Source organism: Botrytis fragariae (assembly GCF_013461495.1).
Source record: "Botrytis fragariae strain BVB16 chromosome Unknown tig00000251, whole genome shotgun sequence".
Classification (NCBI taxonomy): Eukaryota; Fungi; Ascomycota; class Leotiomycetes; order Helotiales; family Sclerotiniaceae; genus Botrytis; species Botrytis fragariae.
The window spans coordinates 303,253-326,306 of NW_023501003.1; the positions used below are offsets into that span (position 1 = coordinate 303,253).

Consider the following 23,054-nt stretch of genomic DNA (forward strand, 5'->3'; position numbering starts at 1 on the left):
CTCTAGTCTCAAGTCTATTTCCATATTAATTCGACTTCTTCATCACAATCCCAGGTGTTAAAACACAAAAAGCTTACTGTGTCAATTTAGCTTTGAGCGCTGCGTTTTTCTCCTTCAATTTGATATTTTTTTCTGTGCCTCTTCGAGATCTGCTCTGAGAGCCTTCTTCTCGCCGTTTTTCGCGAATAATGCGAGCATTCTGTTAACGCAATCGAGGAAGAACCACTTTCCTATGAGGTTGTAGAGTGCTTAGCCGATGGTCATGGTCATGGGGATGATGTTGTGGGACAGAATCGAAACCAGGAGAAGGCAATAAAATTGTAGATGGATGGTAGGAAGTTGTTATGGCGAAGATAATTTTGGTTTGGAATCATGAAGACTGATGGCTTTGAAGTAGTTGGAAAAGTCGCTTTATTGATACTGTTCTCAATTTTCTAGCAACGTGGCTTTAGAGATAGAGTCACGAGAGTGAATGATTTAAATACAGTTTTCAGATGTTTTTTGATAAGACATTGTAGATATTCATTGAATTCTTAGCATCGTTGCGTCGCCGTGATCTGGTGATATATTTTCGTCTTAGATTGTTTTATTTACTTTGATATATAGAGGTATGGATGATGAATAGTACTAATAGTACTAACAGCATCAAAAATCGAAAGTCAAAATATTGTTCTTCTTATCTTTTCTTTTTTTGGCTACTCTTTTCGATTATCTTTTTTTCTAATATATATCCTCTTCTTATCTCTTTTTCCGTTTACTCTCTTTTCTCCTCTCTCCCCTTATGAAAAATAGAACTATTCAGAAATTTCTTCTTTCTAATCTCACTACTTGATACTGAAAAAAAAACAGAATTCTTGAAATTCCTCAAGAGAAAAGCTTACTGAGTTTGATCAAATCTAACTACTGTCTTTAACTTCTCAATATTTTGAATTTTAGGGTTTTAGGGGTTTGTCCACTTGATCATTGATACTATTGATCACATAATAGTAACAGCCTTCCTCGATTGTATCATATCTTGAATCATCCGAGACTTTCACGTCGAGTCCACTTACCATCAGATATTGTATACTATAAATGTCACAGAGTGAAGGCACCGAAGAACTGTAGGGATTGAATAGTTTCAATTGATGTTGTAAACTATGAAGAGAGAAGAGCTAAGCTAAGAAAGAAATCTGGATTGATCCCTCCTTAGCTTTAATCCCAGATACGTGCTACGTGCGTGTGCACCCCTGACAATAAAACATTCTTGTTACTGTCGATGAATGTTCTAAATCCCTAAGATACAGATTTCTGAAGGTCTCATAAAACTTCAAAATCCTCACCTGCCCCACTAACATTGAGTTTACCCTCTCCTGGGCCTCTTTCTAAAGGGTTCTTGATGAGAGCATCCAGAAGTTCCCTGTTTCTGAGTTTCATCTCCGCAAGCTCATCTTTATATCGATCTCTAATGACGGTTAGCAGGCAAATCCCTAAGAAGTTGTCATCGTTATTCATCAAGAATCCAATATCTTACCTTTCCGCGCAAACTGCCTCAAAATTGTACTTCGCTAATTTGAGAGCTTGCTCCGACTCCTCTTTTTTGAGATTCATAGCATGCTGTAGTTCCTTTTCTTTCATTTTGAAAAAGCCACCTAAAATCACTCCTGAGAGAAAGAGTAGCATCTTGACGGCTTCATAAGCTAAATATACTGCGACGATGTACAGAATAGTGCCCATTTTGATGAAGTAAGCTGTAAGAGGTGACGTGTTGGTAGAGCTTAGATTTGTCTGAGAGAAAATTATTTTTATTGCGATCCCTTATTGTTGAAGATTGATAATGGTTGAGAGAGATGGTGAGAAGGTATTGAATGGTTTTTGTAAAACTTTTTGGTGATGGGCGAGACGTTCTTTTGTATTCTACTTGTACTGTTGCCAACTTCCTGACGGCTCGCTTATTCTTGAACACTTAATCGTTACTTCGTGATTTCCAAATACCGTACTGCTTAAGCCGTACACGGTGTAATGAGTAGCTAATAGTAGTGTATAGATGATTAAGCTTTGTTTTGATTAGTCATTTAATCAAGAGAACGAAATTGACTAGCTGTACTACAGTGATTTTGAAAGATTCTCGGTCGCTGTCGAACCGTGGTGATATGTACCAATGATGGATGTTTAATCATTGCTAGGATCAAGTACGTAGTACAAGAGCTAGAGATGTGCAACATATCTTTTTGAGGGGCACTATTGATTGTTTGTGTGTGTGGGACCAGCTCAGTATCGGGAGAAAGATCGAGTTTAATCCATCTAACATCTAGTAACTTGAATTAGTAATGAGCATTTCATACTTACCAGAATGAAGCTTGTCATAAACACACTAAAGAAATGCAACATAAACCTTCAACACTCTTTTATTAACATTCATTCCCAAAATACTGATTTATTACCCGCAAGACACGAAACCAACCCCATGTAGTAGTATCGACGAATGGGGGCTATCTCATACTTACCACGATACAGTATGTAATGAAAATACTAGAGATATGTAACATAAACCTTCGGGAAGCTCTGATTGGCATTTCCTACGGGAGACTAATTTAGTATCGCGCGACGGATGAAATAAGTCGTACGCTAAGGAGAAAACTTATACTGATAGCATCGAGACTCCCAAAGTACATTGTTTTCTTCTAGATTGAACTGAATGTGAGGAATCATAGTGTCTAGTCGTAGAAATACTGAGTTGTTTGGTTCACAGTGGGGTAGACGTGGCTATTCGACGTCATTCTTAAGAGGATCGGCTGAGATCTGTGCAGGAAATTAATTAGCGAACAGTAGCCTCCCCATTATTGCATCTTTTTGCGTTCACTCATGATTCGTGTTCTGGATGAGAAGTTTGAAATATTTTGTAAGTTTTGTCTACTTAACTGGCAACTTTGATATGGCAAATGCTAACAACACTGATAAATCTGAAATTTATTCTCTAGATTTATTGAGATTTGTGTTTTGCCAGCTCAGATTATAGAGAATCTCCACATTCTTCCTCACAGTACAGAAATCTATAAGATCCCCAGTATATGTGTTCCAATGGCTCTTCGTCTCAAAGTCGTCAGATTGTTGAATCGGGATACAAAAGCTATCCAGCAAGCGCACACCAGTCGTAGAACAATTCGGAGAAAGGGTATTTCACATCAAGATTCCTTCATTCATCAAGCACATGTATATTTCGATTCGATCCCCTGCCATTCGAGTTAATGTTTGGCTCCGTATTATTTTCGAAGAAAGCGATCATCTTACTCATTCAGCTACTTAAACATCTGTTTAAGGTACCTAGACTTTGAAACCGGATCCATAGGTTTATTACTGTTCAAGTGCTCATAGTCTTCCTCTCCCGCCTCAAAAGCCTTTTCCCAAGCAGGTAATTGTGCAGGCGGACCAAGTGCCCTAGGATTCTCCCGATAGAACTCTTTCAACAAGTATGGCGAGGTTTTGAAGTCGGAGATAGGATACCATTCTGGATCTTCTTCACGATAGCCAACCCAAGACGCTCGAACGTATAAACTCTTCCACTTCTTTTTTACTTCGAGAATTTCTTTGACCTCCCATTCCTTGTTTTTGTAGTCTTTGGTTGATGCTCGCGCTTTGGTGGATTGGGTGCGAGCTCCCGCTGTGGAAGTATCGGCGGCTTGGGATCGTGCCATTGCGATAATAGTGAGTATGGATGAGGGGAAATGGTTTGCTGCGAGTAAAGTCGAGAAGGTGGCTGAAGATGGGTGGCGGTGTGTGGAGACAGGTGATTAATTACAAGTGGTTGAGAAGAGAATGGTGGTTTCCCGAATAATTTGCAGATGAACGCAGAGGGAGGTTTATTTGTCGATGTCGTAAATATTGTTATGAGGATGGCTAGATCGTAGCCTTACTAGTACCCTCTCGCTACTAGAGTAAAGGTGAACTATCATTTAAACTTCGTAATATAGACTTGTGAATTATGTAAGCAATGGTGTATCATTCTCACCTCATTACTCTTACAAGTGGATACATGCTAACGTCTTGTGGTGGAGGAGATCAGATGAGAGTATATCAAATCATGGTGATTTACATGGGCATGGCTCAAGCTGTGAAATCTTTATACAAAATGCAATTTGGAACGGAAAAATCAAGGTGGAAAGGGATAGGACTGGTCTATAAATAGTAGAATATATTATTCGACCATTGTGGGTGTGACTGAAGATGGTTGGTATTATTACGTCCAGTGTCTTAGAAATATGGAAGTTTTAAGAATGTACATCTGATAGAATCTCCTGAGATCAGATCCTAGCTTCGAAGATGTCGTCAACACTCTTGTTTCAGAACAAGAAGACGATTGCATGGAATTTGAGCACGTGTTGAATAGTACAATCTTCTGTCACAAAAGAGGGAAAGTCAAATATACATATAAGAAAGTTCTTTAAAAATGTTTTGCATAAAATTTTGATACTCCAGATGTGTGGTATCTGTAAGTATATTACATTGTATGAACCCTCCCTTAAGTCCTAACAGCCCAAACAGGCCGAATCTCACGAATTGAAGGCGAGTTGGTGATAAATTCAGGTTTCAATATCGACTGATTTCCTTAGTCAAAAGATGGATCTGATCATCCCCATTGTCTCCGTTCTCTTTCAGTTCAAATACCGACCTTTTGCTGTCTAAGAGAAAAGTACATGATGGCAAGTTCTCACACTCCCACCGCGACTGCACATGCAAATCATCATCGACAGAACGTAAGCCCAGTGGCGTATTGATAATGACATACAGTGCTTCGATGTTATAATAATCAGATAATCCGTCGAAGGTGGCCATGGCGAAGTAAACTCCAAGCATCGATTCTGGCACAGCAAGACGCTTAACTTCATTGAATGTTCCATGAGTTAGATTAATCATGTCTTCCTCAGCAGATCGATCATGGGGTTCAATGAAAAGCTCATCCCATTTATCAGCAGATACATAGAGTATATCCCGAACGGGGTTGAAAGGAAGAGATAAGCGTGGGACAAGTGGATCTCCGCATATTTCGATACCATGACTGCGTGCCCAACTGAGGGTGATCTTTCGAGCCTCATGATTCACAAATAAGAGAGGCGTCTGAACGTGAATATTATCAAGAAGATCGTAGCGGAATTCGAAGTTTCTGTTCAGATCTTCAGTGCTGAATTGTTCACTGACTTCATCGTAGTAACCTGGGTCAAATTCGGTGAAAATTCGGGGTTGCCAACATCCTTTTTTGTAGAAGTAGAGTGCTGGAGGAAATTCGGAGGGAAGAGATCCTTGCCATATTTGAGTGCGCAACTCAAGAGCGAGACTGGAGAAGAGGGAAAATGTGGAAGGTGAGGTTGTTGTTGCTGTCATGGTTGTTAGGTATCGTGATTCTATGATGGTCGCTGGTGTATGTGATGTGAAAGTTCTTGAGAGTCTCTGTAAAATTAATGGAATGATAGATGCCAAGTCTTGCGAAATCTCGAATGTCTTAGACGCTGTTGAATTTCTGCGATTGCGTTTGGCCCCAGTTTCGAAGTTCTGTTTGCTCCTTATTGTGGCGCGATTTTAGTTTATGAATAGTTCCCCTTATATTATTCCTATAAAGAGTGTCTGTTGCAGTGTGGAATCACAATAGATATCGTAGATTGAAAATCAGGAGCCAGTCCTCAAAATTATCTTGTGTTGATTAGGTGAAGAACTTGAATGATGTTGAACTTGAACCTTCTTCAGAGGCCCTGGTGGGGTAGGGAAAACAACGCTAACCCGAGCTAAGCTTTAGCTTCATATGCTATGGCTCTAACTGCTTTGAATACAAACTGCTTTCGGTAAGAAGAATTGCCTTCCTTTCCTATTCATTGATTTGCTATACTTATAGAGCCTCCGCTAGCCGCAATATCAAACACCGCTAATTTGGTATACTTGTGCCGCTGACGAACAACAACCACCAGTCAAATGAGAAGGATTGTAGACCTAACCGAAAATTCACTAAATTCGTACACTAAAATAGAGGGTATTTCCGATCAGTGTTTGACACCTACTTGCAATCTGTCACATGTTATAAATCACAAATTCGAGGTCATCTTTAGTCAAGTGGATAGAGAGGTCTCAAAGCAACAGATTAGCAACCATTTTGTACACATAAAATTATGAAAATTGGCTCTGACGAACTCTGCAAAGACGGAGGCACTGAAGGACGGCAAGCTGCACTGATCTCTTCGAAAATGCTCAGAAGCCTCTGTATCAGTTTCAATTGTTGTAATGCCAGATGGTATCATTGTCCAAATCCATACACATTTCATTCAAGGAGATAATTCTACCAAGTCTCAGTAAAATTAAAAGGTAGTATGAATCGCAGATAATTTCCGTATCTTATTTTGTTGGAAAGATCCCCTGCTAAGCTTTAAGCCATCAGAACTCGATGTATTTGTAGGAATGGAATAATGTGGAGTTTTTATGTTAATTGTTTAGACGAGGGGTTGCGATGAAAGTTATACCGAGCAAGCTGTGAAGCGAGAATCTCGTTCGAGGAGGGGTGTTGACTTCATTCTCAAGTCCCACGCCACAGTCTGACGATGGCATCCAGCCTTCTCTCCAAAACCTGTCACATTGCAAAATTAGTAGGAAATACCCCCCTTTTCAAAGATTCGCCTATCATCTGAATTAGTACCGTACAAAAAGAATCCTGGAATAACCGTAGCTGCACCCTCATTCAAACTACGACGTAGGGTATAGTCTACGGTACATTCATGCAAATTACGGTCGATAGCTATCTCATCTCTATCTCATCTCAAGATGGCCTTCTTTGCCAGAATCCACCGTAAAATGTTTATAGCATACCGTGCCTAGTTACGCTCCGAACTTGTAATTTAAGATATGCTTTTCGAGACAATTTTCTTTACTATGTTCGGTTTCATAAATTGGCGTGAACAGCGCGATCTTTGAAATCAATACGCACCGTACATGATTTGTGCGAATACACAGCACCTAGATGAAGATATAAGTGTCTTGCACCACCCAGTGCAAAAAAGATTCCTCTAATCTTTTACAAGAACATCATTGAACCAAGGTACATTGACGAAGCTCATTGACAACATACCAACCACTTCGATAGATCTTCAGAACAACTCTCATAACAAGCCACCGTTCGTCATCCATCAGCCTCACTCACACATTCTCTGCCAGTCTTCCTCCCAGAACCACTCATCCTCAAGAAACAGATCTCCAAGCTCTTCTTCCTCGCCTTCATCCTCTTTGCAATCAACGCTTTAGCCATGCGTCTAAACTACAGCGCCAAGTACGAAAACGGCACAGTTGCAACTTATACATCCAAGAGCGCCGGGAGAATCACTGACGCAGTCGGGGACAAGATCATTGCCAATATACACACATGGTCCGGTGGTAAATATACCGTCACTAGGAGAGAAGAACAAAATTTGATCACGGTCAAAAATGTAGTCCCAGCGGCGAATAAGTGGATCGGGAGTGATGAGATCAAGGAGATGCAGAGTATTGTTAACAAGAACATCAAGTAGAGGAACTGAGTGATAGGATGCTGTTTGGAAAGTCATACTGATGAATCCATCTGAGATCTCGCTTGCACTGCAATGGTCCAAGGATATTGTGTGCGCATCGATCGGGGAACTTCTGCCCCATATAATCGAAGTGGTTCCATTCTTGAATTGCGGATTTGGGATTTGAAAGGTCTTCCCGTATGGAGGGACATTGTTTGGTATCTCAAACTAAAAGTCATTCTAAGCAAAATTTGCTCTCCATCGAAAAATTGCGGAAGCCGTACTTATTGTTTGTATGAGAAGGATACGAAGACGCGGTACTCACACATAGTAGGTCCCAAATGTCTAATTGTATTCTATCTAAAGAGCTAGCTATTCTACAGAAGATAGTAGGCCTTAAATAAGGGCTACTAAAAGAGCTAGTCTCTTTTGGGCTTAGTACGGTTGCCATTGAATTGAAGTCATTCACCTATGTTCACACACTTATGGACATGTATCGCGAGATTGGCCTGATATACTTGATTAGTGTGTTCACACATTTTTTCTTATCTTAGCAGTAAATCAAGGTTGAACACAAGGAATAGTACGAAAGAAGGAGGTCGGGCGAGAAGTGTGATAGGTATAAATGAAAGTGGACTATGTACAAATGAAATAACAAAATAAAAATTGATCTATTGCATACTCGATCCCGTAGAGTAACTGTTGTGAGACCATATGCTCATTTTCCTCTAGCAGTGATCGCTATCATTTTGTCAAAGCCTCCATCTCAGTGACTGATAATCTTTCCCCCTTTACAACGCGAGCCCTCTTGATGAATCTCCCCGGATGAATAATCAGGAATATTAAAACCACCAAGAACATTGGCGCAGCATCAAATATATAGAGAAAGATTTCTTTGTCTCCAATTGTCTCCTTATGTTCTCCAGTATAGGTGAGAGTTCCATCATCATTCCTCGTAGCAAATTGAAATCCTCCACCACTTGCTTGCTGCGCATACTCAATTGCACGCACCAAGTTTCGAATGATGAGTAGTACGCTGACTGCGTACAAAGCTCGAAAATACTTCTTCCACCCCTTTTCGAGTTCCGGATAACGAAGGCTACTTGGATGATTTTCTTGACTTTTGTCGAAACGGGAACCGATACGCCAGGCCATGTATAGAAAGAAGAAAAATGCTACGATTTGGAATATGAGACCGCCGAGAATGACTTTGTTTCCAATAGATATGACTGTTGCATCACCAGAAGCTTGAACGCCTGCTCCCAGAAATTGACTAAAAAAACAAAGCACGTCGATCAGAACGTAAATCTTGGTCAACCAGCGTGGGCTAATCATCGAATACTCTTCTGCTCCTAGGGCTACGGTGAGGCGCGCGAGAGTCATATAGACACTAGCTGCAAGAAAGGTTGGAGCGCCGAGAATGAGGATCATTTGCAGGATCCAAGGACCAAGATTGCTGACATTGTCGTGGCATTTACTCCGTCCATAGTACCCAAATACTTCGCCTGTGGCTGTTAGCTTATTGAATACGAATATCTGACCCTTGGTAGAGAGACTCGAGTTGTCTGCATTTCTAGACATTAGTACTTACATAGGCCACCTAAGATAAAATTTATAAAGTACCATGACCGCAATGGAAACATGTAGATTATGTGTGCCAGAGTACATAATGCGAAGAGTGCCATAAACCCGTAGGCAGCGGATCCGGATGGGTTGTAAGTGAAATATATGGCGCCTGTGATGTTCCCCCCCGGACTCTGGATGAGAGTGATATCCATGACCTATTATTATTCAATTTGCTCTTTCTGAAAATTGGACAAAATATAAGTAATGTCGTGAAAATGGAATGAGATGTATGAAATTGGGAAAATTGCAAGCAAGATAGAAGTTGGAAAGAGAGAAAAATTATAAGGTGTTAGAGCAGAGATAAATATCTTGCTATTAAATATCAAATTGCCTTGGTGACGGCCCTCACTTACCATTGTGGTAAGCTTATACGCAGTACGAGAGTTGGTGATCCACTTGTATCCTGACATCTGGACCGGATACTCTAGCCCTACCAATATGAAGTGCCAGATAGCCAGTCAGGAGTCATGACTAGCAAGATTGATTTCCTTAAGATGATGACCAGCACGGAGACCTCATCGGCTTCTATTTTAGGACCTTTTGTTGTTATTGAATCATCGGCAGTTTGCAACGACAGGTTGACAGTTTGTAGGGTACCTCATCATGCAAGGAGTGGACCAAATTGAGACGATTCGAAGTGAAGCGTTGTGTCAACTGCCACTAAACAGAAGTCAGAGGTGAGAAATTGCGAAGCTACTCCAAACACACAACATACAGAGGTTGCCTGCTCGGCCACCCCCTTCTCGGAAAAAAGATAATTTTATAAAATCGATTCAGACTGTCTAACCCGAATCGACCAAGTCAGCGATTGCTAATCCATATTAGGAAGTCATGTACGAGTACGCTCGGGAATGCACAGACCCAAATGAACGCCAAACTCGCCTACTAGCCAAGAGATTCTGCACAGCGCCAGATGTGGGGCAACAAGCTGCAACCTTATTTTTCGTATGACATTTCCGAAAGCAGCCATATATACGTGTGTCCCGCTCCAAGATTCGACACAAGCTTGTCAAACAAACTGCAAGAGTAACGCAGGAAGGAAGAAAAGCCACATTAGCTTCCACATTTCAAGTATTCAATTGATCGTATTCAAGGCCCAAATAGTACTTGATAAACGGAAGGCGAAAACCACTGTCTCTGTTGTACCGTCTTCCGCATAGCGACGACTTCTCTGGGCATCTCTTCATTGGTTGGATTACCAGTGACCGAGGCCTAGTTGCGTATACACCTTTCCCGAGTCTGAGGTACGGCTTCACAGTTCGATAAAGACCGATGATCCGAAGACCTCACAAGAAGTCGCGCAATGGGTGTCATGGTTGCAAAAAGAGGCGAATCAAGGTATGTTTATAGCATTCTTTAACTATCTATTGTCCCCTTTTATTTTCCTCAAAGATTTGAATACAAAGTCAAGCATGTCGATTTTATCCACCCTGCGTCAATCACTGACATTATTTTGCTTCTCATCGAAGTGTGACGAGGAAAAGCCCCGCTGCCAGAGATGTGTCTCACGTGAGATCACATGTACTTACCCACGATTACAATCTCTAATCTGGGTTGATGGCCCATCTACGCCAGAAACAAACAGTAAAACATCAAAAGACAGTGGCCCATCACCTCCAGCTTACAGTTCGACCCCTCAAAATGAAGAAGCTTCAACTTCGGACACGAAAACTCCGTCCCTCAATCTTGAAAACTTAGATCTGATAATCCACTGGTTCACGAAAACTGTGTACACAGTAAATCCACCCAATAATGTCGATGCCATTCAAAAATCACAAACTTTCATCTTGCGTGAAGCAGTGGAACATCATTTCCTTCTCCACGGGCTCCTTGCGTTATCAGCACTTCATTACGCAGAATCCCATCCAAACCCTCAGAAATATATCGAGATCGCCACGGCACATCACACCCGAGGGCTTACTCTTTACCACTCCATCCTTTCAAATATGAACAATGGAAATGATGTTGCCAGTATTGCTTTCTCGAGTATTACTGCTATATTTGCTTTTGGTCTCGCGAGGCCCGACGCAAAGAAAGAGGCTTCAGTGGGATTGATTGACGACATGGTTCAAGCTATTTCCCTATCTAAAGGTTGGCAAACCATTATGCATGTGACACGGGGACTAGAGCCCCCTTCCCCTCAAAAATATCAGATCACTTTGTCACCGGATGCAGAAGCTGCTTTTGATCGACTATATGCTTTGAGCCAAGGCCAAAATGCAACACTCTATACAACAGCAATCACTTCTCTAAAATTCATTTTCAAGAAGACAGAAGATGGACAAAATGATAACCCGCATCTATCCTGTGAATGGGGAGGCTCATTACAAGAAGAATTCTTGAAGTTGCTCAGGGCTAAAGATACTGTTGCTCTAGTGATTGTGGCATTTTCTTGTGTGATGTTCGAAAAGGTTCCGCAAGTATGGTGGTTTCAGGGTTGGAGTAAGGGGCTTTTTGGGGTCGTTTGGAGGGAAGTTGGACACAATTATCACGAGGTTTTGGAATGGCCGAGGAGGATTGTTGGGTTTGAAATATAGATGCGAATGTATTTAAATCGCGGATTCTGGCGTTGGGAAGCATTGAAAAATTGAAATAATTTTTCAATATTCAGGGACAGCAAAGAATTCTAACGGTCGCAAGAATTCACAATCGGCCTTGATAATACGCAATAAATCTTTTAGTATAAATAGAACGCCTTCAATTTAAATGGCCATATATATTGCAACGATGTCAAAATCCCCATATTTGTTTCCAGAAATTCCCAACAATTTCTCGGCTCCAGTAGAGGCTCAAACAGCCAGCTATGGAAACCCCTTCTTCATTCTAATAATCTTGTTTGATCTGCCGGCCTCTTCTCAGAATAATATCTTACGAAATCGCCATAAAGCATTAGAGAATTGAAATGAATCTAAAATATTTTGTATTCAAAATATGCCCTTGCATTCTAAATCGGTCCCATCACTTAAGATAGAGACGCTGAATAAATTAAAGCGCGGGCTCTAAATACTACCATCAATAGTGAAGAATGAAGCTTTTGAGGTACTAACCCGAATTGGAATTTGCGTATGAGTTACGGGAAGGATCCGGTTGGACGGAGATTAGATGGTAAAGAAATGACAACGAATTTCATTCATTGATAATAGTACTCTAATATTTTTTGTGAGTCGCGAAGCCCGAAGAATACCATCAAACTGCCTCCGTTTTTAGCGATTATAAACAGATATGTGTAATTGAATACAAATACAAGTAGCTTTGGAAACTGCGAGGTAAAGTTCGAAACAAATTGCAGTCGTGATATCTCTATACAGATTGCTTACTGACGAGCTGTAAAAACCGGGCGAGTCAAAACAGTGTGTTTTAAGCTCTTTATATCATCTGGCCATTGCCATGAGGCGACGATGATAATGACAATAAGATTGCTAGGAAAAGAACCAAGCCCGGAAAACAACAACAAAAATCTACACCCCGAAACATCGACGGAATCTCAGTTGATATCTACCGACAGTATAGCCAATTACCAACTTCCATACCCTTGATGCTACTACATGTTACGCAAGAAAGGGCGCAAAGACTTCCTGGAATCTCATCTTCAAAATGTATGGCAAAATTATATTGATATCATATCCGTTTGAGACGTATTTATATAGCCAGCTTTCAATAACGTTCGGAATTGTCTGGAAGCGAATCATTCAAACCCCAGAACTTGAACCAGCTCTCCTTCTTCAGATACCCCACCCCTTTTCAAAGAAAAAACTGCCCTTAAACACATATAAACGCCATAATACACCTAATTTACTCATGATCGGCCGTTAACATCAGCTTTTCATACAACAGATGCATGATATAGGAGAATATTGTGCGACAATCAAGAATCAATAGTGAGAAGAGGGTGAGAAATTGAGATATTTATTTGCATATAGCATGTGCCAAGTGATTGTCTCTCATTCAGACGAGTATGTGTATGTATGTGGTAAATTTTGTAATGACGGCATAGATTGCTAGCGGTGAAAATGGTGTTATGAGATGAATACCTTAGTCATAGCAGGAATAAAGCGACAGCCAAGCGTAACGACAATTAAGCGAACAACAGTAATACTAAGTAAGATACCCACCAGCTTCAAATTCAAGCTCGAAATCACGAAACCTTATCAGGCTCTCATGATTTGTAACTTGATTTCTCACAGGGAAGATTCAACTACTGACCGGAGGCCACTCCCACCAAAAGCAAAGGTTCCAAAACGTATTTATACACCCCTTAATCTCAATTCTCGGCAAATTTTTCTCGCGACCACTCAAAGCGCATCGTCCAGGATGGAGAATGTCCATAATCTCCGGAATTCCCACCATTGCCCTCGTCGTCGTCCCCCACCTCTCTTCACAGCAAAACAAACAGCAAAAAAGCAAAAATAACATACAACAGTGGGGATTCGCTGGTGGTCACCCACCCAACTACTAATCCACCGATCTGAAGCTTGTGTATGGCAGAGCGGACGGGATGCCCAATTCTCTTCAGTCTATGGTCGTATGTGACAGAATTTTGCATAAACAAAGATATATTTCTCAACACTGTGTGGCAGCCCAGACATATGGTTCTGAGAAACATCAGATGATTCAAAACTATATCAGACGGTCTGGTTTCAATTGGACAGGTACTCTAGTATATTTCAACATTCAGAACATTCTCAAAAATGGCATCCAAACATTTTGAACTTCCACCCGCATTATCAAGTTAAAGAGCAAAACAAATAATATTCTTTCAATTTAGTAAAGTCAATCTGACCTTTTTAGTCTGTCATCTTTTCGTTCTTTTGGTCACTGGGTTACAATCTCTAGTCTTCAGCCACTGAGATTACAGCGGTACTTATGTAGCATATCGCTACTGAGGATACAGTATCACTAACATGTATGAATTACATCCCTCCTCTTACCCCAGTAAGAAATACACGACTTCATCGCTATTCTCCTATCCTTAGCGCCGGGATGTCGATCCACCAGTGCGTGATAAAGATGGAACAGATTGAGCAGCTGGTTTCCTACTTCCACTACTTGATTGCTTTGCTGGCGGTTTTGCTTCTGCTCTGCTAACACTCTCTCGTGGGTGTGGTTTAGCTCTTGTTTGTGAATGTCCTGGCGGATGTGTTTTTACTTTGTCACTACTTTCTAATTTCTTTGCTGGTGGTTTTGATTCTGCTCTCTTATCACTCTCTCGGTGTTGTTGTTGTCCATGACTCCCAGTTCTTGTTTTCGAGCTTCCACGATCACGACTATTTTGTGTTGGTGGTCTTTCTTTTACTTCAGTTCGTTCTTTTCGAGACATATCATGCAATTTGCCTCTTTCTCTATTCTTTTCTGCATATTTTGATACAGAATTTGACAAAGATTCGGGGCTGCTTGTATGAGTTGTAGCGGGTACAATTCCATACATTCTAACTGCGGACAGGGACTCGGAGTTGTAAATCAAATTACCATCTGTTCTGGGTTTGTACCCCACCATCATCTTAGTCAAATGTAGAATGCTGCCAGCCATATCTGCTGGTTGCCAGAAGTTCTCGAACTTTTGCCAGCCGCGTGCATAAGAGAACTTGCCGAAATCAGTCGCATTGGCCTTCACTAACCTATCACTCTGTCTAACAAACTCAGTACGCATGAGTCTCCGCTTTTGCGCAAGCTTTCCCCCTGTCCAGAGCCTATCGAGATTGATGTAGATGTCGTCGATGCTACTGCATTCTTCTATAGTCTCAGACGTTACAGCTGCAATTCGCTTGCGAAACTGCAGGCCTGTCCATTGTTCACCGAACCGTTCTTCGTCCCCTTCCAGCTCATCGACTTGATTTTGCTCTAAAAATGCGAGGTTGACCAGCCCTGGGTAAAAAATTATGAACTTTGGTTGCAAATATGCCAAGAACCGCTCATTTTCATATGCTGAGCTATTTCCGTCCCATAGAAGTTTGTTAGGACAAACATTGACAGTACTCCAGGCGCGATATGTCAGCCCTGTGGAACCTTTCCATTTTCTTTTCTCCACACAGTGCTCAAAGTTGTTGCGGAACATATCTAAAGCGCCACGCACCGTGGGCCATCGCGTCCCAAACTTTTCTATAAGTTGCTTTTCATCGGGTGTGAAGGGCTTATCTACTTCACTACTGTATGGCCAATCAGACGGATCTGCAGCAGTTCTCATCTGCTCCGTAAGATATTTCTGAGTTTGCAATCCTCGTTTTACATAATAGTAGACAGTATCTAATGTTTTTCGAACCTCCTGGGGATTTTTGTGGATTGTACCGTTTAGGAACTCTATGATGTCGGTTTGCCCAAGCGAGATGAAGAGTCGTAAGACCCTGAGAACTTCGGGATCCTTGATACGCCTCTCAACATCTGGAGATAATGAGATGGGGCTTCGGTGCTTCATTGTTCGTATTAAAAGTGTTACTCAATGGTACATTCGGTTTTTATTCAACGTTCTCGCACGTCTTAATGATATCTCTTAACGTTGGAACTTGTTGAATGGAGACCAAGTAATTTGATGAGACTATTGTTACACTACGTATACTAGTTATACTTATACCACCCACCAATATTGGTTTACAGATCTGGCAGAATCACAACAATATTCACTGTTGCCTACAAATCCAAAGGAGGAGTTTACAGCCGTGTACCAGTATGGCCTCCGCTACGACATGCTCTCCAACCAAAAGTTCTATTTTCTAACGATCTCTTCTTGTACGTTCAAATTCTTCGATGACTCGATTAGGCTACTCAGAAATTATCTTACTTACGAGTAATCTGCAGACAATGTTCTCTGTAGGTTATCGACAAGATCTACTACATACTCTGCAGAATAATTCTTGTATAAAAGTAGTATAACACCAGGATAAATTCAAGCTTCGATTGTCAACATGCCTTGAAGTTACCCCCAGATTATCTGGTTGGACTTCTCAATTATCTGCTCTGTAGGCAGACAATCTGCACATTATTTGCGAGGCTCATTACCTGCTCCGCAGGTATCCATTGAGCAGCCTGAACTCGATCAAACTTATAATGGATATTATCAATTTGACGACCGTTTATCAGGCCTTTTCTAAATACTGTAACCGGTTGTCTGACCCTCTCTGAATGCAGAGCTATCCATGATCAGGCAGCAGTGATATAATAGGCAAGGTATCCGGAAGTCCGCGTCTATCAAAATATAAGATTAAATACAGATCATTATCAGTATGATGTTGAAAGACCACAGCCCAATTTTCTCTAGTCTTTGGCTGTATGTAATAGGTGACGCTTTACTAGTGAATATACAAGCCAAGGGAAACAAGCTTAGAAGCAAATTGAGGTTGAACAAAATCTTTTCTACCCTGTGGTGGCAGAATCCGTGGTTGACGAAGTGATCCTTTCGTAATTGCCATAAATTCTACAATACCTTCATTATGTATTGAATAAATCGTTTTTAAAGTATTAATATAATTAATCTGATCGTCGTATGTGACGAAAGTTTTTTATTTTAAAGGTACTTCGTCGTTTTCGATGGAATTTATCGCCCCTTTTTATATTCAAATTCAAATATCATTATTTTTTATCACATCTGAAACATATATTCATACACAGATCGGTTATCACATTTTGAACCATACATTTATATAAAAATTTGAGAGTGTATAAATTAAGACCTTATATGAATCGCAAGATTACAAGTAAAAAACACGTAAAAATAGTACTATAAGTTCTGCAACCAGCTCATCCCTATTTCTCCTTATTCCTTTTTATCTCTGAGATTGCGATGCCTCCATCATCAAGTTTCTAGATCGTGCATCTGCTCGATTTCTTTCCCGTATTCCAACACGATCACTCCTCCTTTGTTTGATATCTGGGATTGTCAGAGCATCCTTTTGAATCTCCTTATTCTTTTGAGTCGAACTTCTGCCTCGACTATTTCGATCAAGTGCTCTAGGTAGAGAAAGCTCCAATGCATCATAGCTCTCTTCTATCGCATCACAGCAACGAGAGCACATCATCCTCCAACCTCTCCCCGCCCTTTTCAAGCGCAAATTATTACATCCCCTTTGTGTACATTTCCCTCCATTTTCAAGAGGCTCTTCATCAATACTATCTTGTCCACCAATACTCTCTTGTCCATCAATACTATCCTGTCCATCAATACTAAATTGTCCACCAATACTCTCTCGTCCATCAATACTTTCTTGCCTCTCGATATCTGACGGATCCTCGGTTTCCAGACTGCTCCCCTCGAGATCGTGGATGGGTTGGGGTTGTGATAGCAAAGTCCTCGATAAGGTTGGTACCGCTCTCACTGGGCTTGGTATCATACTTGATCCTTGAATATTCATATCGTCAGCATCAAAAAGAGGCGACAACTCCGCTTCAGCAGAATGCGTGACATTTCTCCGAATACCTCGATGTCGTTGACCTTTGAAACCAGGTATTAAACCTCTATTCTGCTCAGGTGCTCCTATGGGACATTAGATTAAATAAAACCCGATCTCTCTTAGTACAAAACTTACTCCTTGAGAAGCTCATAGAGCCTTGATTTCGATGTCTTCTTTCCTTCAGTATTGCAAGTCTCTTCTCATTGCTTTGTCTATTCTGCATGATAGCAGTACAAACAGCGTCCACAAGCCATAAATTCTCGAAGTCATTCAAATTGGGGAACTCATTTAGAGCATCGTCTCGAATGTGCTGTCGAAGAGTAGGTGGTAATGCTTTCCAATTGCGGGAATCGTCTTGCTCTCGCACACACTTCAATTGATTTTGCATATGAATCCAGAAGTGCATAAACATACTAGAATCATAGCTATCTTTGAAACGCCAAGCTAGACATCCCTCCACTGTATCAAAAATCGCCTTGAAATCCATTATTGTTCTTTTCCTGTATCCAGATACCGCTGTACTCGATATCAAAGCAACAGGTGATCTACCAATGGTGGTTGTATAAGTCGAAGGACTTCGCTGCCCAAATTGACCCCTTCGAATTGGGGTTTGAGGCAGGATTCCATTACGCCTTACTGAGGCAGCAGAAAACCGTGGCATATTGAATATAACTTCGTTTGATAATCTTTGAATGGATTGATGATATAAGTAATATCAAACTGTTATTTGGGGGGGTATCTAATACTTTTAAATATACTTGGGGTTATCATCATTCCGTATCCATATCCTAACGCCTATCCCAATCTCATTAATACTCTCTTAATGACGCTTTTGCTCATATTTAGCGCTCCCAACTCGCAAAAATAAGCGAATGAAAACAAGTAAAAACAAGTAAAAACAAGTAAAAACAAGTAAAAGCGAGTTTAAAAAAAATCAGTTTTTGTACCCTCGGAAACCTTCTTGTGTTGTGGCAAGACCAATATCGTCAATTCCTACAGCTTTTTTTAACGTTCGTTGCAATAACCCAGCGTCCCTCCCCATAATAGTGGTTCGTTTCGCGTGTCGTGCCATGTCCTGTAGAACTATATATTTTAGTATATATTTATACGAAAGGAATAAAGACCTACTATCAAAACGAACAGCTAACATCATCTCTGCAGCCTCTTGTAGCGCCTCGATTGCTGAGGATTGAAATCGGAGGTCTGTTCTAATCGTTTGAGCTACTTGTCGTATAAGCCTCGCAAACGCTGCTCGGGGTATAAGATTTGCCCAAGTGTTGGTATAAAACTTAATCTCTCTCGACAAAAGCTCTATATAGAGTTAATTTGATGATTCGACGTCTAAATTTGATGAACGATTTCTACTCACTCAGATCACGAACTCTCTTTCCATTGGATAAAACCCTTCTTGGCTTGTGTTTGAAAATGGGTATTTTAGACTTCTTAATGCTCTTCTTAGCCTTAGGCTTTCTACCAATGATAGACTTTCTTGCTCCAGTGTTTTTGACTGTTTTGCCGCTATATTGGCCCCTTGTATTGTTTGTACGATCTTCAGGTTCAATAGAGGGGGAAGATGGAGCGGGGGAGTTTTGATGAGATGGAGCGGGGGAGTCTTGATGAGATGGAGCAGGAGATTGCTCTTGAGAACGTCTTGGAGAGTGAAGGGGGGAAGGATCCGGCCTGTGGGTCGGAGCATTCTGAAGTCCTTGTGAAGCTCCTTGATTTGCCATACTCCCTGATCGCCTAGCGGTCTCTGCCCTTTTTAGTCTAGCAAGCTCCCGTAAATGCTGTCTTTGTGTTGGCATTACGAGATCCCTCACACTATTCAAAAAGGTTGAAACACTTTGCATGTAATCTTGAGCCTTTCAATAAATAAAAATGTTAGTAGCACTACTACAACAGAGTAGGGAGTCATACATACCAAAGAAAGTGATTATAATTACAATCTTTTTATTGTAATATCGTTTCAAATCAGAAAAGGGAAGCGTTTGTATGAAGGATTCCAAAATTCCGTTTGTAGAGCGAATGAAGCAAACATGATCATGTGACTCGGCATATCGTCTGTGCCCCCTTTGCTTTTTAATATTGATCGAGATTGGTGCCTACAACCAACCACCACTTCTCGAGCCTCTTTGCAGCGAAGACTCATTCTTCCTTTTAGTTTAACTTATGTTTCAAATATTAATTCAATTGAATCAAAACAATTGAAAGACACTTACGTTTCCCATCTAAGGTTGTATCTTTTAGAAGATTAAAGATGTCGCAACAATCAAAAAGCGTTGGTAGCGGAGCTCCTGGTAAACGTCGCAAAAGCGTAAATGAATATTCGTCCAATCCCCATTCTATTTACGAGCGAAAAAGGCAACAGAATCTTCCCCCTGACGTGCGCGCAGCGTATAAAGCCAAAGAGAATGCGAGAGTTAAAGTCATTTATCATATTAACAAGCTAAAAAAATCTCCATTGTATCAAAGCGCAAATGAAGATGATCGAAAAGTGTTGGAAGAGAAAAAGAAGAGAGAAATTCTTGATTCAATAAAAGTGGAAAAGTAGGTATCAGATCGTAATATTCACTAATTTACTCACTAACTTTTAATGGTTTTAGGCCTGATTCGGGGGCGAATGAGCTTATCCTAGGTGGGGCTGATTCGTTCAATCCTTTGATTGAAATCGGTAGTGATACCGATTCGCAGTCTGAAATGAGTGAGCAGGAGGAAGACGACGATCTTTTTGATTTTGAGGCTATTAGTGATAATGATGGGGATGAGCTCAGTGATAACAGCTGCCTAAGTGAGAAAGAGGGAGAGGAAGAGATAGATGAAGAGGAGGAAGGAGAAGAAGATAGTGAAATGGAAATGGATATCGATGACTTCGATGAAGAGGAGGTAAAACGATTAGAGGAAGAAATGGGACTCGAGATCTCTGATGAATGGAAAGAGCGTGTCGATAATGGCATTTGGGGGAGGCCAAGTGAGGTAGATCATCTCTCCATGGGTTTTTAAGCTTTAACAATCTAAACTAACAGTAAAATAGGCTATAGCGTGGATTCATAACCTTCCACGTTGGAAGGATTATTGGAGCAAAGCATATTACAGATTGGAAGCTACTTTACAGGCTTTGACCTTCGGTGTACCATCATTGGGTTATGACTGGGTGGTTTGTCAAGGGGCAAGGTCAGTTGTTAATGATAATTTTTGCTTTTAGGCTTGACGATCTTTTTTACTTGCGCTTTTTACTTGCGTTTTTTACTTGCGTTTTTTACTTGCGTTTTTTACTTGCGTTTTTTACTTGCGTTTTTTTACCTACCGGGCAGGTGTTTTGGAATCCTCGTTAACACGCTTAGGTACCCCAAGAAATTACCACATCAATTGTTCGATTGCTCGCAAAGAGCTATTTGGCGGAATCTCTCTGTATGGGCCCCAGAAAAGTTAAATCGATTAATGAACCGGCCGAGTTCTGATCGTCTTTCCCTTCCTGGCCCGTGTGGATGGTGGGTCTATTTGTGGAAAGAGCACAAATATAGCGCAAAACGACACGGGTTCTGGCAACCAAAGCAAGCTATGATCCAGAGGAGTAAGGACGCATGGAATTTACTTTTTTTCCCGGAGGAGGGTGAGGATTCTGAAGAGTACGCTGAGCTTCTATACATTTTTTCAAAGCATGATGTAAAGAAGCCGAACGATTGTTTTTATTTGTAATTTTCAAAATAAGAGGGATATGCAGCAACAACAGCAACAACAGCAACAACAGCAACAACGCCACCGCCGATCACAACATAGATTCGAAAATTGTCCATGCAGGCATTGTTGCGGTAAAGCGCAACCTTTGAGGACTATCAAAAAACATATCAATAAAGAGCATCGCATTGATACACAAGTGAACGAAAATAGTCGAAATACTTACCTCTCTGGATCGAAGAAAGTATGTAGTTGTTGGAGACACCCAGCTGGCAAATTAGTTGATCGAGCTACCTTTTATAGACACAATCGAAAGGAGCAGCCTCTCAGCACTTACACTATCAGCAGCAATAATCGATATTCAAGAGAGGTATCTAGTTTTAATACAAATAATGAAGAAGACGATGATACCATTTGGGGGTACGCAGAGGACGAAGTCAGGAGAACACTGGATGAAACCCAGGCAATGGAGGACTTTTTAGACGAGGGGGAGGGGGGAGATACGAGAGGGCAGCAGATTGAGCTGGATGCAGATCTAGAGTTTACAATTCGAGAGCTAAATCGTATACAATATGATTCAAATGAGGGCCTGGATAGTGATAATATGGATGGTAGTGACGGATCTGATAGCAGCAGTGAATCGGATCAAATAGACTGGAGTAATCTAAGTATTTCTATTCTATTTAATAATGAACTAACCTTCAATAGATACCGAAATGCTAGTTGATTGGATTACACTCGAAACGCAAACTACACGCATTGGACAGCAAAAGATGATTGAATTTATTACGAAATATAGGGATTATATTGCCAACGCCTCCAATCCCCTTCCAAGTGTTTGGAGGAAGAATACACAGCTCCGAAACAAGACGGGTTTACAACCTGAGTGGATTGATTGCTGTATTAGAAGCTGTATGGCCTACACTGGGAGCAAGAGTGCGGACGATTCCTGTAGCTATGGGTCGTGTAGGGAACCCAGATGGCATAAAGGAACGAATAAGAGAGGAGAAAAACGTCCAAGAAAGCAATATCTCTTCTTTCCTCTGAAGGGGAGATTAAGTGCACAATTCAGGTCTTCTAAGGCTGAGTGTCTAACAACTTATAGGGCCAGTTTTGATAGAATCGAAGATCGAGATGGGAATAAAGAGTGGGGGGATGTCTTTGATGGCGATTTATATCAGAATTACCATAGGAAGAAGCTTGGTCTGTTTCAGAAATAAGACGCCCCTACATTCTGTCTTTGTAGATTAATACTAATTAGAAGTACAGCAGAAGATATAGCTCTAGCGCTATTACAAGATGGTGCCCAGATAACCAGAATCAACAATCATCATATATGCCCTGTTATTCTACTCAATCTCAATCTTCCTCCAAACGAGCGAGTGAAGAAGCAGAACTTTTTATTGTCTTGCTTGATACCAGGACCAAGAAAGGTTGGTGATTTAGATTCTTTTCTGCAACCTATGGTAGATGAGATGCTGGTTTTAGGTAAGGGTATTCATAGTCTAGATGAATATAATGGTTCTAAGCATCGGCTATACAACTCCTTTACAAAAAAGCCGTTTATACTACGCGCATGGATTATTATTGTATCTGGGGATGGTCCTGGGAGAGCTGAGGCTATGGGATTAAAGGAGCCCGGTAATGCGTATCGCCCATGTCATTATTGTATGATCTGTGGTATTCGCAAATCTAATGGTGGTTCTTATTACATCCCACACACTGCAGCTCAATTACGAGATGGGGGTCTAGAACTAAGGAATAATGTTCGATTTCAATTGAGAGAATGGGAAGGAATGCGAGTGGATAAGATAGCAAAAGGTAAATATTGGGGGTTCGCACGCAGTTCTATATTACTCAAACTCGAGTCAATTCA

The 23,054-nt window shown here is 40.9% G+C and overlaps 9 protein-coding genes across 9 annotated transcripts; 3 read left to right on the top strand and 6 right to left on the bottom strand.

Moving 5' to 3' along the window:
• Window positions 1–1,299: 1,299 nt before the first annotated feature.
• On the bottom strand, window positions 1,300–1,716 carry Bfra_011678 (uncharacterized protein; the record flags this gene model as incomplete). Its single annotated transcript, XM_037342004.1, has 2 exons — window positions 1,300–1,444; window positions 1,514–1,716. 2 exons carry the CDS (start codon window positions 1,714–1,716, stop codon window positions 1,300–1,302), a joined length of 348 nt encoding a protein of 115 aa, XP_037188084.1.
• A 1,562-nt stretch (window positions 1,717–3,278) lies between these two features.
• Bfra_011679 (uncharacterized protein) lies at window positions 3,279–3,674 on the bottom strand (the record flags this gene model as incomplete). The annotated part of the gene is made up of 1 exon (XM_037342005.1): window positions 3,279–3,674. One exon carries the CDS (start codon window positions 3,672–3,674, stop codon window positions 3,279–3,281), a length of 396 nt encoding a protein of 131 aa, XP_037188085.1.
• Window positions 3,675–4,566: 892 nt separating this feature from the next.
• Bfra_011680 (uncharacterized protein) lies at window positions 4,567–5,358 on the bottom strand (the record flags this gene model as incomplete). The annotated part of the gene is made up of 1 exon (XM_037342006.1): window positions 4,567–5,358. The coding sequence occupies one exon, from the start codon at window positions 5,356–5,358 to the stop codon at window positions 4,567–4,569; it is 792 nt and encodes a 263-aa protein (XP_037188086.1).
• A 1,901-nt stretch (window positions 5,359–7,259) lies between these two features.
• Bfra_011681 (uncharacterized protein) lies at window positions 7,260–7,520 on the top strand (the record flags this gene model as incomplete). Its single annotated transcript, XM_037342007.1, has 1 exon — window positions 7,260–7,520. One exon carries the CDS (start codon window positions 7,260–7,262, stop codon window positions 7,518–7,520), a length of 261 nt encoding a protein of 86 aa, XP_037188087.1.
• A 723-nt stretch (window positions 7,521–8,243) lies between these two features.
• Bfra_011682 (putative rta1 domain protein) lies at window positions 8,244–9,535 on the bottom strand (the record flags this gene model as incomplete). The annotated part of the gene is made up of 3 exons (XM_037342008.1): window positions 8,244–9,004; window positions 9,091–9,280; window positions 9,479–9,535. 3 exons carry the CDS (start codon window positions 9,533–9,535, stop codon window positions 8,244–8,246), a joined length of 1,008 nt encoding a protein of 335 aa, XP_037188088.1.
• A 1,002-nt stretch (window positions 9,536–10,537) lies between these two features.
• Window positions 10,538–11,662, top strand: Bfra_011683 (putative c6 zinc finger domain protein; the record flags this gene model as incomplete). The annotated part of the gene is made up of 1 exon (XM_037342009.1): window positions 10,538–11,662. One exon carries the CDS (start codon window positions 10,538–10,540, stop codon window positions 11,660–11,662), a length of 1,125 nt encoding a protein of 374 aa, XP_037188089.1.
• A 2,432-nt stretch (window positions 11,663–14,094) lies between these two features.
• On the bottom strand, window positions 14,095–15,534 carry Bfra_011684 (uncharacterized protein; the record flags this gene model as incomplete). Its single annotated transcript, XM_037342010.1, has 1 exon — window positions 14,095–15,534. One exon carries the CDS (start codon window positions 15,532–15,534, stop codon window positions 14,095–14,097), a length of 1,440 nt encoding a protein of 479 aa, XP_037188090.1.
• Window positions 15,535–16,879: 1,345 nt separating this feature from the next.
• On the bottom strand, window positions 16,880–18,164 carry Bfra_011685 (uncharacterized protein; the record flags this gene model as incomplete). Its single annotated transcript, XM_037342011.1, has 2 exons — window positions 16,880–17,586; window positions 17,639–18,164. The coding sequence occupies 2 exons, from the start codon at window positions 18,162–18,164 to the stop codon at window positions 16,880–16,882; spliced, it is 1,233 nt and encodes a 410-aa protein (XP_037188091.1).
• A 2,036-nt stretch (window positions 18,165–20,200) lies between these two features.
• On the top strand, window positions 20,201–20,554 carry Bfra_011686ra (uncharacterized protein; the record flags this gene model as incomplete). Its single annotated transcript, XM_037342012.1, has 2 exons — window positions 20,201–20,471; window positions 20,535–20,554. 2 exons carry the CDS (start codon window positions 20,201–20,203, stop codon window positions 20,552–20,554), a joined length of 291 nt encoding a protein of 96 aa, XP_037188092.1.
• Between the last annotated feature and the right edge of the window lie 2,500 nt (window positions 20,555–23,054).